Below are 14,586 nucleotides of genomic sequence, written 5' to 3'. Positions count from 1 at the left end.
TGTAACAACAGGGATCATTGCTTTCCTTGGGCAGAGGAGGGAGGAGGGCGAGAGGAGGCAGGAACCTGGGGGCAGGGAGCAGTGAGGGAAGGACAGCCTGCTGGGAGGGGACCTTGGGTGAAGACCTAGACCACCGAAAGCAACTCCTTCGGAGGGAGCCTGGGAATAAACATCTCGACCTTTCTCCTCTCCCTCCCTGTGACCCTCTGCCAGGGTTTCTTGTGGCCTAGCCCAAGAAGAAATTAGTGGCCATGGGAGCCTGTGGATGCAGTCTACAGGGTCAGCCTCCTGGGGCAGGAAACAGGTAGAGAAGCAGAAGAAGGGTCTGGAGGGGCAAATCGATGAACCTGCTCAGCCATCCTCTTGTTTCAGCGTTTAAAAGATGCTGTTCCATTGTCTTCTGGGTGGCACTGTTTCTAGCAAGAAGTTTGCTGTCATTCTCATCTTCATTCTGTACATAACTTGTCTTCTTTTTCTCTGACTGCTTTTAGTATTTTCTCTTTATCACTGATTTTCAGCAATTTGATTATGGTGTACCTCTGTGTGGTTTTCTTTATGTTCATCCTGCTTGGTGTTCATTGAGATTCTGGGATTTCTGGGTTTCTACATATGAAATTTGAAAAAATCTTAAGCAATTATTTATTCAATTATATTTTCTATCACCCTCTCTCCTACCCTGGACTCCAACTACATGCATATTAGGCCACTGGGTATAATACACACAACCGAGGGTAAAACCCCGCAGGTCCCTGAGCTCCTGTCCGTGGTTTCTTTGTCTTTTATTCTTTCTGAACTTCGGGTTAGATAGTTTCTTTTGCTGTCGTCGAGTTTACTTATCTTTCTTTTGGGGTTTTGAATGGTTCCTGTTTCGATATAAAACACTCTTTGCATAGATTTATACTTTAACTAATTTGAATATTACGATTCCTGCCTCTCTTTTCAACTTTTTTTATCGTGATAAAAATATAACATAAAATTTACTACCTTAACTACCATCTTTAATAGTTTACTACTATTAAATATATTCATAATAATGTGCAATTATCACCACTACCCATCTCCAGAAGTCTTTCCATCTTGTAAACTGGAAATTCTGACCCCATTAGACAGCAACTCGTCTTCCCTGCTCCCCTCAAGCCCTGCACCCACCATTCTACTTTCTGTCTCTATGAATCTCACTAAATAACTCATACATGTGGGATAATATAGTCGTTTTCTTCTTGTGACTAAAGTATTTCACTTATCATAATGCCCTCAAGGTTCATCCATTGTCCTAGCATGTATCAGAACTTGCTTCCTTTTTAAGGATAAGGTTCGTGTGTGTGTGTGTGTGTGTGTGTGTGTGTGTGTGTGTGTGTGTGTGTAATATTACATTTTGCTTATCCACTCATCTGTCAGTGGGCACTTGGGTTACTTCCATGTTTTCACTGTTGTGAATAGGGCTGCTGTGAACATGGGTATACAAATATCTCTTCGAGACCCTGCTTTCATTTCTCTTTGGTCTATACCTAGAAATGGAATTGCAGGATCACGCGATAATTTTATTTTAATTATTTTTTTGAGGAACCACTGTGCTGTTTTCAGCAGATACACCGTTTCTCGTTCCCACAGTGCACAAGGGTTCTAATTTCTCTACATCCTCTCAACACTTGTTATTTTTTCTGTTTTGTTTTTGTTTTTGTTTTTGAGAGTAGCTGTTCTAAATGGTATGAGGTGGTATCTTGTGGTTTTAATTTGATATCCCTGCTTTCTGTCCATATGTTTTGGTTGTATTTACCCCTTTTATTTTTAAATTACTTTCTGTCATTTCTTTAGGTGAAAGGAGCACCTCTTTGGTTTATTTTTTAGCCTAGCCTTAGAGCTGTTCTCGTTCAAATATCTAAACCCTTTTGCATTTACTCTTGTAACTGTTGTGTTTCATCTTGTTTTCAATACGTTACAGTTTTCTCTTTATTCCTATTTTTCTGTATAAACATTTCTTTTGTCATGATTTGGAAGGTAGGTGATGTTTTTATTCTAGTAGCAATTACCTTGAAGCTATTCAAAGACATTCGTAAGCTGGATGCACATAAATAAAGGAATAATTTAAATATACATATCAAAATTATTAATAGGGAAATAATTCTTGACTTCTGGTGGGAAAGACGAAGGTATATCATTTCCATTTGTTTTCTTTCTGCCTGTTTTTTTTTTTTTTTAATGAATGTAATTGGACAGAGTACAACATCATGGTTTTGTTTGTATCTGTTTTTTCTCCTTCAGAATTGACGATCTCTTTCAAAAGAATAAGCGATTCTCATAACCCGTTTTGTAGCCTTCCGTCAGTTGTGGGAGTTATGAGGCATCTCCAGTCCGTGATTTCTTTCTCACGCAAACAACAGCTCCCCGAGGCGGGCGAGGGGCCAGACTCTATCCTCCAAGGACAGGGATGTGGCTCTAGCATTTGGTTTTGCAGAGAAGCCAGCAGCCACCCCAGTTTTCTTCCTTTGAAGTTAATCTGATTATTTTCCTAGATGCTTGTGGATTCCCTTCTTTATCGTTCAAGTTTGGAAACCATTCTAATATCACGTATTAATCATCTTTCCATGTTTATCTCTGTTCTTTTTCCCTGTTCTGCTAAACAGCCTTGGGCTGGTCTTGTATTTCAACATTATGATTTTTTTTTCTTAACCAATCCACAATTTACTGCCTTATTTTTCCTTTTTTTTTTCCTTAAACAACAGCTCTATTGAGATATTCATATACCATACAAGTTCATCTATTTAAAGGGTACGTGGTTTTTTAATATATTCATAGGGCTGTGCAACTGTCACCAGCGTCAATTTTAGAACATTTCATTACTCCAAATTTTCGAACAAAAAGCAATTCACCCCTCCCATTTGTCTCTCCAGCACTAGGCTACCACTAACCTTGTTTCTCTATAGATTGGCTTCTTCTGAACATTTCGTATAAATGGAATCATGTAATGTGTGGTCTTTTGCGACTGGCTTCTTTCATTCAGCGTGTTTTTAAGGTTCATACCTGGGGTAGCATGTATCAGTACTTCATTCCTTCATATTGCCAAATAATATTTTACTATATGGATATACCACATATCATTTATCCATTCATCAGCCGATGAGCAGTTAGTTAGTTCCATGTGTTTGCTTTAGGAACAATACTGCCGTGAACATTCATGTACACGTTTCTGTGTGGTTTTTTATTTCTCTTGGGTATACACTTGGGAGTGGAATTGCTGGGTCATATAAATACTGTATGTTTAACCTCATGAGAAACCGCCAGGCTGTTTTCCAGAGGGCTGCACCCTTTTCCGTTCCGATTTCTCCGCATCCTCACCAACACTTGGTATTATCTGCCTTTTGGACACTAGCCACCCGACACTAGAAGGTAATTTAGCCACTTTATGACAAAGATCATGTTTTCTCTAGTGTCTGGTAACATGCACCGCATTTCCATGTGAGGTCTCATCAGAAACACCTTTAACATTCCTATTTCTAGCAACATTCTGTTCGTGATCATGTATGTATTCCTTCGTAGAAGCTTTCTCTGCTGTACTTCACTTCCTCTGAGCTGTCACCGGAATCACTTTTAATGCCCACGTTATTACCAAGTTTCTGGTGGTTGCCAGCAATCCTTGGCGTTCCTTGGCTTACAGCTGCCTCATCCTAATCCCTGTCTCTGTCATCACCTGGCCTTCTTCCCTGTGTGTGTCTCTGTCGTCACCTGGCCTTCTTCCCTGTGGGTATCTCTGTGTCACCTGGCTGTTTTCCTTGTGGATTTCTCTGTCGTCACCTGGCCATCTTCCCTGTGGGTATCTCTGTGTCACCTGGCTGTTTCACTGTAGGTGTCTCTGTCGTCACATGGCCTTCTTGAAAGGACGCCAGTTGTTGGATTGGGGCCCACTCTAATAACCTTGATTACGTCTGCAAAGACCCTATTTCCAAATAAAGCCACATTCACAGCGATCGGGGGCTAGGACCTCAGTATGTCTTTTTGGGGGACACATTCGGTTCATAACAGATACTTTATGTCTTTGTAAGAATTTTTCTGTTTCATCTAAGTTATCTAATTTGTTGGCATACAATTATTCATAATAGTCCCTTATAATCCTTTTTATTTCTACAGCTTAGTAGTAACGTCCTTCTTTCGTTCTTGATTTTAATAATTTGAGCTTTTTTTTCTTGAGCAAATTCTTCGTGAATTCTGTTAATCTTTTCGAAGACCTAACTTTTGATTTCATTGCTTTTCTTTATTTTCCTTTCTCTATTTCATTAATTTCTATTCGAGTTTTTACTGTTCCTTTCCTTCTGCTCACTTTAAGTTTAGTCTGCTCTTCTTTTTCCTGTATCTTAAGGTGGAAGTTTAGGTTATTGATCGGAGCTCTTTCTTCTTTTCAGATATTGGCATTCATTCGTAGCTATAAAATTTCCTTTTTATTTTTCATTTTTAATGGACAACTTTGTCTCCAAGGCTTTGCGTAGGAAAAAAAAAACTAGAACAAACCAGCAGCTTTTTATTAAGGGTGTTTTATTGCTTCTTCCTCTCTCTGGGCATGTTTTGTCTGTGGCTTGAGCCTCAATAGGACGGTCACTGGTGAGTTGACACATCTTCCTGGGCTCCTTAGTGGAGGATTGAAGGGGAAGTGGTTCCATGGAGGTGGCCCATATGCTGCTCATAACGTGGGCTTGGTCAGGGTGGTCACGGCTAATGATGTGGTGGTGGCCGACGCACTCTGGGCCTCTCTGGGTCCTTACACGACACTTTAGTGTCCCCAGCCAGTGTTCTCGGCTGTGTTTTTTCCTTTTTTTTTTAATGGCATTTTTAAAATAAAGTAATCTATGCCCTGTGTGTGAGCGTGATGCAGTGGAGTCTTGCTGTATAGTTTGCACCACAATCCGTACTCAGAGGTAGCTTTTCCACAGCACAGAAAACAAAAGACACGTTAGATAAGATACATAGTTAACACTTCTAACACTTCTAACTGGGTGGGTGGGTGAAAAGGACTGCGCCGAGAACTTTTTACAAACAAGGGGCCGCCCGCCCCTGCTCAGTGTTCCCAGAAGTCCTGCTCTAAGCCCCAGGCTGGGGGCCCTCCATGGCCCAGAAAATGCCCCATAAACCTGCTCCCCTGCCTGCCCCCCACCCTGGGTTGATCCCCCAGCCCGGCTTGGAGGTGTGGTGACTGTGGTGTCTCTTTCTCTGTAGGGCGTCTGTGAGGAAATGACCTACGAGGAAATTCAAGATCATTATCCACTGGAGTTTGCCCTGCGAGACCAGGACAAGTACCGGTACCGGTACCCCAAAGGGGAGGTAGGTAGAATTTGGGGGCTTAGTCCCAGCCGCCTGCTGCCTGCCTATGGCTGAGGGCTCTGCGGGCTCTGTGGGGTTTCGTTGGGTTGCGGGGGGGGCTTGGCTTCGGGGGGGCCTTCTTGGGGCATGTGTCATCGCCACCACTTCCCAGCTGTGCGGCCCCGGCTGCAGACCCTCCTTGGGTAGTGGGTGGACAGCTCTGTACAGGGCTCTCAGCCCGAGACCCGTTGGATCCCTGCTCCCCAGCTTTGCTTTTCCCCTTCCCAGGGGTACCACAGGGTGGTCTTACCCTCCCTGCAGCTTCAAATACCACCCCCAGTCCTGAAGCCAGACCTAGGGAGACCTTCCCCAGATGAGTTGTGGCCACCAGAAGCCACCTGCACTTGTCACTTTCCTCAGACGGGCTCGCGCCTCAGCCCAGGCCGCAGGGCAGAAGCAGAGCCACCTTTGACTCTGGTATCTCCCACTTCCAGAAGGTGGCCTGGGGCGGTGGCCAAATGAAAATACCCGCCACAGACACACGTGCGTGCACACACAGAGGTACACGCGTAGAAGCCCCCACCCCCGGGCGGCAGGCCCTTGTGTTGTCCTGTCCTCAGGGGCAGGACTGCTCCGGGCAGAGTTAGTTATTCCGCACGTCGTGCTGTGGGGCAGAACTCTGAGCACCAGCCCGATAGCAGTGAGAAGAAACAGAACGCCCAGCTGCTCGGCTTTGAGAATCCAGGGGAGAGAATTAGTTCAGAAATCAGTTTCCAGAGTAACGCATTTGGGACTTTCCCCGGGTACTGGTATTGCTCCGGCTTAGTGTGGGGGGCCTTTTCGTGGAGGGCTGCTCATTGCGTGCGGAGCGGGCTGGACCCCCTCAGGCTCGGTCTCCTGGCGGAAATCTCCAGACCCACTGGACACAGGGGTTGGGCCAGGGCTCCTGTGGCTCCTCAGAGTCCTTCGTGCCATCTGGGTGTCTCCGACAGGTTGCACTCTGGAAGTTTCGGGGGTCTTTGCTCTCTCCCCCACCCTGGCCCCTCCTGTGCACTCTGTCTGCTGTGGGCTGGAAGGAGGCAGCGTCTTTTCCATTCGTTGCCAGTTGCTAGCACGTGAATTCCAGCAGCTGCGGGTTCAGCAAAGGGTCTTGTGAGTGGGCGCGGAGGTGGCCCCTTGAGATGGCAGCTTGAGGCCCAGCCCTTCCTTCTCAGTCCTACCAGGACCTGGCCCTGGGCTGGGGGAGGTGATCTCTTTCCCAGACGGCCAGTCCTCAGTCCCCAGCTTCCCGCTTAAGGTGACATCTCACTGTCACAGTCCTGTAGGGGCAGGCCCTGCACCAAGCTGCCCACGCCCATGCCCTCAGGAGCCAGGCTTGAGGAAACCTAGCCATAGCCTCCAGAACGGTGAGGGACTCCAGCAGTGAGGAGGTGGGTCTACCCAGCAGTCTCCGTCTCTACCCCCGGAGCTGGGCCTGAGGCCCCCTTCTCACTTGCCTTTGCAGTCCTATGAGGACCTGGTCCAGCGACTCGAGCCTGTCATCATGGAACTGGAGAGGCAAGAGAATGTGCTCGTCATCTGCCACCAGGCTGTGATGCGCTGTCTCCTGGCCTATTTCCTCGACAAGGCGGCAGGTGTGGGCCCTGTCCCCAGGGAGGTGGAATGTGTGTGTATGAGAGCGAGAGAGGGACTGTCACCCAGGCAACCCTGGTGTGCCAGCCCTCCCCGTCTGTGTCCACAGAACAGCTGCCCTACCTCAGGTGTCCGCTGCACACAGTCCTGAAGCTGACCCCTGTGGCTTACGGTAAGGCAGCTTCCTGCGCGCTGACCTGGTTGCTAGACTCCGGCTGTCTACAGGGTTCCATGATTTCCCGCTGACCCCGTGACGATTCACTGGGAGGTCGCTCCTCCTGCCGCCCACCACCTTTCCCAGTGTACTTCTGTTTTTGTTTCTGTTTCCGTGGCCGCGGGAAGCCTCCCAGATGATCCTTTCTTAACCATTACCCGCTCAAACGAGGGGCTTTTCCACTGGTTTTTCCAAAACACCCACAAAGCCCCACGGCCCCCAGGACCTAGACCTTAAAATATTCTGGGTGCAGGGTGCTTTGAGTCCCACCTCTGCTTTTGGCTGTGCAGGCGGAGACCTCAGGCAACTTCTAATGAGCTCCTCACCTTCGGCACAGGCTACCAGGCCCCTTCGGGCTCTCGGGAGGATGATGACAAAGCTCAATGGCAGCTGATGTCATTCTAGTGACCCCCATCGCACTGAGTGCCTGGCACGATGTTGAGTCCACCTTTTGTGTGACAGGGTTGGGCGTGGGTGGTTTGCAGGCCCTGAAGACTGAGCCTAATGACCGTGTATTGAGTGGGGCCTGTTGCTCCTGGGACCACCCTCAGCCCCCAAGGTAGGCGGCCCAGGTCCTCAGCGTGGCCCTGCGTGGGTCTCTGAACTTCTCACCGAGGCTGTGCTGGGCGGTGGCACTTGATAAGTACGTGCCCGACAAGGTGCCTCGTCCTTCCTCACGGGCCCCCCAGAGCTGCCTAAGGCAGTAGGTGGAAGAGGGTGAGGCTGAGACACCTGTTCTGTCCACAATGCCCCAGGCCTCCTCCTGAGAGAAGGTTCTACCTTCCGTGGCTCCGGCTGCTTCTCAGGAAGGGGCACGGATTTGCATTTTCCTTTTGGCAGGTTGTAAATTGGAGTCTATATTCCTGAACGTGGCGGCTGTGAATACTCATCGGGACAGGCCCCAGGTACCAATGGCATCACTGCTGGGGTGGCCGCAGGTTCTGGGGCGGGGGTGTGTGTGTCCAAACAGCACCATCCAGGGCCAGGCCCTGCTGGAGCCCCTGCCACAGTGAGCTTGAGTTCTCTGCCCAGGCAGCACTCCCTTCTGCAGGGTGAGGCGCTGCCCTTGGGGTGCAAAAGTCCCTGGAGCTGAGCCACCAAGCCAGGAACTACCTGAGCCTGGGTGTGGCTGGCTTCCCAGCAGCCCCACCATGGAGGTCTGAGCCAAGGAAGGAGTCCCAGCTGGGGAAGAGGCTGGAGGCCTGCAGAGTGGCAGGTGGGGGTTCTTTAAGGCTCCCCCAGCAGCCCAGGTCTCATGAGCACTTTTTCCAACTCAGGCACCTTCAAAAATGAAAATGGTGTTGTGTTTATTGGGGAGAGGGCCATGCGTTTGCTGAGGGGGTCTCGGCACTAGGCAGAGACCTTCCTGCAGGAGAGCAGCTCGCCACCCTGTGTTCCCCCAGCACCTGTTTAAGATAGAAGTTCCTCGAAGTGTGGCCCAGAATCGGTTTCTGTGCCCACATGGGGTTCTCCTGCCAGGTCGGTTACCTTTCCCACTGAGGCCAAGGGCAGGACCGCCCCTTCCAGACCCCATCACTAGCGTCTGCTGTACCAGGAAGGCTCCTGGGGCCTCAGTTGTGCCTGTCGTCACTAATGCTGGGCCCTGGGTCTCTGCCAAGAGTGCGAGTCTTGGGCTGCTCACCTGCAGGGTGGCTGTAAGTCCCTGGGGCAGAGATGTGTGGGTATGTCTTCCCAAAGCCGCCACCCCTCACTAGGGCCAGTCCCCCATGCAGGCCTCTGGGGCTGACCCCCCAGGTCCAGAGAGCACGAGCCAGCATAGCCTTGGGAGAGGCAAATTAATGCTGGCCACAGGTTCCCAGATGGTTGTCCCTTTTGGTTGAGCAGGATCCCTGGGTCCTGGCCCATCCTTGAGGGGCAGGCTGCAGCGGAAGAGGGGCCCTCAGGAAGCCTGCCCCCAAGAATTGTACCTGCCCCTCCAACTCCTATGGCCTGTCCTGTGAGCAGGGGGTGTGGCCATGGTTTCCCTCCCTGCAGATCTGGGAATGTCACGGTTGCATAGGGCTGCAGCCTAGTTTGTCGGTGACTTGCTTTGCCATGTGATGGTTATGCAGCTGGGAAGATGGGCCACCAGGTTTGGAGGGTCAGATAGGACAGTCTCACAGAGTTTGTTCTTTAGGCCTGAGGTGCCCCAAGCATAGCTGGCCGTAGACAGAACGTGGCAGGGGCCGTCTGCAGTTAAGGGCTTCTGGAAATCCAGGGGAGACGTGTGCCCCAGCTCTGAGAACAGAGACCAGGCTGCTGGGGCTACCTCTGACACCTGTCCGCTGACACTCAGAGCCAGGAGGAGGGCACCCGCAGGAGCTGGTCTCCTTGCCTGCCCCCACTGATGAGGATTCAAGCCCCAGCCAGGTGTTCCTCCCTCCTGACCCAGACCTGAGGCAGGTGGTGGGCACAGCCTGACCTGCTTGCAAGGAGCAAGTGGGGTTACCCTCGGCCCCTACTTTTATTCTTATGTGTGTCCATCAGCCATGTGTCCAGAGGTCCTTGAGCCCTCACTCTTAGTGGAGGTTGGGGTCTGCAGGCCTGCAGCCGGGGGTCCTCGGGGTGAGAACGGGAGCCCAGATGCCCGCCGCAGTGAGGACAGCGGACAGCGGGCAGTGGGTGCCCCCTCTTGCCACAGGGTGAATGTTCCGTGTTTCCGTTTTTGTGCAGAATGTAGACATCTCGAGGCCTCCAGAGGAAGCCCTTGTCACGGTCCCTGCCCACCAGTGACGGTGTCTCATCCACTGCCACTCCCGGGCAGGTGTTGATCTCTGCAGGCAAGGTCATTCCAGGCCCCCCCGGTCCATGTGACAGTCACCATGCAGGAACACCCTCAAAGCCACGTGTGGCTGGTGGTGCCCAGAACCCCCACCCCCGTCGGCCTGCTTCCTGTTGACAGCCATGGGGTTGTACCCGGTGCCGAACCTGCTGCTAAAAATTACTCAGCCAGACTGTGCCTGCTCCGGACCCGTGAGAAGTCTGCCAGCACCTGGCCCTTCTGTTGTCGCTTTGGGCGTTCTCACCGGTCGGGTTGGCTTCGTGAAGTGTGAAACCCTAAAATGTGAAACGGAAAGCACTTGCTGTGATGTTCCCACCGTGGCCGAGCTGCCTGGGTGGACCTGGGGACCCCTACCGGGTTCCTGCTGTCCAGTCTGTGGCCACTCCCTGAATCAGAGGCAAGGTCACGGCTCCTGAGCTCTGCTGCCTCTGGTCAGAGGAGAGCCCTTCCCACCCCGCCTGGCCGGGAACTAGAGCTTCTGCCATCGCAGATGCCTCGCCCGGCCTGACCCTGAAGCCTGGTCTGAGCCACTCAGGAAGGCGGCGTGCTCACTTCGGCAGAATGCGATGCACAGAGGCACGCAGAGAGCACAGCACTCGCGTCCCCCTGCCCAGTCGTGCATACACTGGCGTCCTGGTGGGAGCTGGGGGCCAAAGCCCCCCTTCCCGACTGCTTTCACGGTGAAACCACTCAAAGACAGAGCGGTCGTATGAGTTATTACCCGCCCCAGCACCCAGGAGAGAGGCTGCTGTCCCCTCTTCGGGCCACCTCCCGCACACTGCTGCTCATGTCCACACAGGCGTGTACGGCAGGGGCAGTGACATGCGTTTGTTGTGAATGATTCAGAAAAGCTTGTCGTGGTCCTGTAAAGCGTGTCCTGGCATTCGTTGGCCTCCACCTGTGGGGCTGAACAGGGGGAAGGCTGGACCCGGAGGCAGCCTTCTCCAGCAAGGATGTTCCCAGACACGTCACAGCTTTCGATTCAGGTGCTTGGGAGCCCGTTGCAAATGACCTCGGGAATTCAGTCACCTGTGATGCCCCCCGAGTTCGTTCGGGCCCAGAAAGGCAGGCCAGGCAGCAGCTTCCAGCTCCATTTTATAGCTTGGCAAACTCATTGCCAGCAAGTTGGGGCCTGGGTGAGAGTGACTGGATTTGCAGTCGGATGCCTGCTGCGCACAGGTGGGCCTCGGTGAAGCCAGGCCCCAGGATCCCAAGCCCGCTTTGTACCTGCAGCCTTTCCCAGGCTGTGCCTGGTAGAACAGCTTACCTTTCCCAGTCCCCCGGGGTGTCCCCGCCTGCAGGCACCACCTGCCCCTGATGGAAGCCCATGTCCCTGGCCCCGGCTGGTGGTCTTAGCCTCACGTGCTGCAGCAGCTGTGGACAGATGTGGTGGAGAGAGTCCAGGAGGGGGCGGGGCAGGGTTCCCCTTCTGGATTTATCTCCCATCAGAGTCCCAAGCCCCTTAGACCCAAGGCCAGAGGACCATGCCACACTGCCTTTGAGACATGGGGACTTAAGCCTTTGCTTCTGTGTCCCCTGGAGTTTTGGTGACTTTGGTCACCTGGACATACTCGTTAGCTCTAGAGGATCCCTTCGGTCAGTGGCAAATACACCTGGATGTCACCACCTCTCCAGGCTGACTGAGGTGAGACCAGCGAGGCCTTTTCACTCTGTGTCCAGAGGCAGTCAGGAGCTGCTGGACCCAGATGTGTTCCAAGGACTGAGACAGGGCAGAGGGAAGTCTGGGGCTGCAGCATGGGCTGAGGCAGCCTCCCCTCACCTCTGCCCTGGCCTGGCCTCTGCACGGACGGCGACTGCCTGCCCGGCTGGCTGCCAGGCTTAGCCATGGCCGTCAACGTGCTTGCGTTGCAGACATGTTACTGCTCTCCCCGGAATGGGTGTGTTGGATCTCAGCCTCACATCACACTGTGTCCAGCATTCTTTGCAATAAATACTTTTTAAAATAAATCCTGATCTCAGGTTGTGCCTTGCGGCCAGCTCTCCATTTGTGAGGCGTTCCTTCCGGCCGGCTCTGCAGAGCCCCGGCTTGTGGTCTCTCAGGTCTGCGTTGGGATCCGTGGTCTAGCTCCCACCCCCTCTTGCCCTGGAGCGAGCCCTGGGCTGGCCATATGGGCAGGGGCGGGGCCTTGTTTCCTCTGGGCTGACCTAGGGTTCTGGGCCCTCACCCCTGGGCGAGAGGCAGATGTGTGTGGGGGGCGGGGGCGATCTGGGGTGGAACACCGGTAAAGGGAGGGTTCTAGGGTCTCTGGAAATGTCAGCATCCTTGGGGAAGGGAACCAGGGGCTGGGTCAAAGATGGGGGCGCTACGTGACGCTGTGGGTTGGGGTGCGTGTTGGCTAGTTGTTTTCCTTTCCCACGTCTCAGGATTTCACTGGATTTTCTACACCTCCTGCCCTGGGGCTTTGGCCTTGGGAGCAGGTAGCAGGGGTTTTCTACCTGGGTATGATAAGGCTGGGCGTGGCTGGGTGTCCACCTGCACCTCTCAGGGTGGAGGGTGGCTGTGGCTGGGCTGCTCCTGTCTGGTTTGGGGTTGCCGACAGCTTTGGCTCTGCCTTACCTGGCTGTGTCACAGTGGATGACAAACCCCTGGGCTCATCGCCGGGCTCAGGAGGTTATCAGCTACGCCTGTCTCCCGGCGGGTGAGGCTGGGTGGCAGCTCAGTGGTCCTCGCGTTGAGTTCGCGGGGTGGACACCCGACCGCCTTGGAGGCTTCAGCACTTTCTGAAGGAGATGTTGAAGATTTTTAGTAGCAAAGCAACAGCAGAAGGAATGAAATGTAACTATCAGCATTTTTCTTCAGGTTCAATGTTGTCCCACAGCCTAGAAAGAGTGATTGATTATGTATTGTCATGTTGAAGAGTTCTGTAGCATTTTGAGTTGCTAGGAAACAGTAGTCATCAGGTGGGATCAGAGGATATTTGGATTGAATGAAATGTAAAGACATAGGTTTCAGCAACATTTGAGTTAGATTTATAATAATTATATACCATGTATTAATAAATTATCACCTTCAAAGGGGAGTGTCGCTGTGTTTGTTTGGACCAATCATTATTCAGCCCCTGAACCCAGGCTCATTGGTGTTTGAACACGACTATTTTATTAAAAGTGAAAAATGCCTTTGTGGCAAGTCAGAACTAATGTCTGCCACACGCTAGCTAATGGTCACAGGTCTCTTTGGTGTGGGCAATGAGGAAAGTGCCAGCATGAACCTGAGCTATTTTCGTAGGGCCTCCCTTAAAGGGCACTCACCCCACTTCGTTCAGGGGCCCCCGGGTATGTGAACTGATCTTATCTGGGAAATTGGAGAGAATTCCCGATGCAGTCAGGTCTCAGGTGGTCAGCCCTCCAGTTAGTTTGTCCTATACATCAAGTAAGTCTTGCTGTGTGTCGGTCCCCACACCTGTCCTCTCGCAGCAGCTCAACACTGCTACTTGACCCTTGTCACCAAGGGTCCTGGGATTTGCATTGAAATCAAGGAGCCATTTCAAATGAGAGTATCTCTAATCAGAATCCCTGACACGTGGAGGACAGGCTCTTGTTATGGGTTGAATTGTGTCCCCCACCAAATTCACAGATTGAAGACCTAACCCCCCCCATATGGAAATAACCTCATATGGAAATAGGGTCATTGCAAATGTAGTAAGATGATTGTACCAAAGTGGAGTAGGCCCTTAATCCAAAATTCCCTAGTGCCTTCAGCGGGAGAGCAGGGCCCTGCTAACATCTTGGTTTCAAGCCTCCAGAACCGAGACAATAACTTGTTTAAGCCACTCAGTTGTGTGACACTGTGTTACAACAGTCCTAGCAAACTGAAACTTTTCAAAGATGCTCCCCTCAGCAGTGAGCTGCCTAAGGCCTTGGTGGAGGGAGTATCTTCTGGGTGCTGTCCAGGGACTCGGGAAAGATGAGTTGTCTGTAATGAATGGGTGACTCTTCCTGAGGCTTTGGATTCTTTACGCTCTACTGGGGAGCTTTCAGCATCGCCGCATTTGGTGAGGCCCGACTTCACGTCAGCAAAGCACACAGACTCGGAGAATACCCAGTAGTAGCTTAGGACAGCACCTGTGTCCGGACTTTCTGGCAAGTGCACCTGTGTGGATAAATTCACCCCAATCTAAACTTATAGTCTTATCTCTTCAGTCTAGGACCTCAGTCTCTTCCCACATATTCTCCATACTTTTGCCAAGATAAAATAACAAAGTCTTACAATTCTTTTGATGTATAAGCCTTCCCCTCTGGGTTTGGCTTTGTAATAAGCTGTCCAGACGCGCTGGAATCCATCTCTAGTTTAGGCACCGGAGGTACCAAGGGGTTGGGGAGGAGGGGCGTGAGAAGAGTCCGCTCCTCCTTGCAAGATAACTCCCTCATGGGGCGCGGGCCAGAAGGTCTGGGGGTTGGTGGTAATCTGATTCCTCTAGGTTCTTCCCTGCATCTTCATTCTGTTTAAGTCATTAACACCTTAAATGCCTACCATGGACTAAGCAGTGGGGAGACAGCAGTAAGGGGCCTTGGAAAGGGGGGCCTGTGAAGGACTCTGAGCCCAGGACTTGATCTGATGATCATTTTTAAAGGACCCCCTCTGGCTGCTGCTGAATCAAGAATAGACCTCAATGGGAGCAGAGTAGAAGCCAGGAGACCTGTCCGGAGG

General features: G+C 51.6%; 1 protein-coding gene across 1 annotated transcript in view; it reads left to right on the top strand.

Moving 5' to 3' along the window:
* PFKFB4 (6-phosphofructo-2-kinase/fructose-2,6-biphosphatase 4) overlaps window positions 1–11,922 on the top strand; it is a 38,614-nt gene extending 26,692 nt beyond the window's left edge. Inside the window, exons 9-13 of the mRNA XM_023520561.1 lie at window positions 5,206–5,310; window positions 6,794–6,923; window positions 7,031–7,093; window positions 7,976–8,040; window positions 9,809–11,922. Coding sequence (XP_023376329.1) covers window positions 5,206–5,310; window positions 6,794–6,923; window positions 7,031–7,093; window positions 7,976–8,040; window positions 9,809–9,868 — 423 coding nt within the window. The 3' untranslated portion in view covers window positions 9,869–11,922. The remainder of the gene's footprint in view (window positions 1–5,205; window positions 5,311–6,793; window positions 6,924–7,030; window positions 7,094–7,975; window positions 8,041–9,808) is intronic.
* The last annotated feature ends 2,664 nt before the right edge of the window (window positions 11,923–14,586 follow it).

Source organism: Pteropus vampyrus, unplaced genomic scaffold (genome assembly GCF_000151845.1).
Source record: "Pteropus vampyrus isolate Shadow unplaced genomic scaffold, Pvam_2.0 Scaffold271, whole genome shotgun sequence".
NCBI classification, from domain to species: Eukaryota; Metazoa; Chordata; class Mammalia; order Chiroptera; family Pteropodidae; genus Pteropus; species Pteropus vampyrus.
The sequence above is the reverse complement of the archived record's forward strand: the minus strand, read 5'-3'. Positions and strand labels throughout refer to the sequence as shown.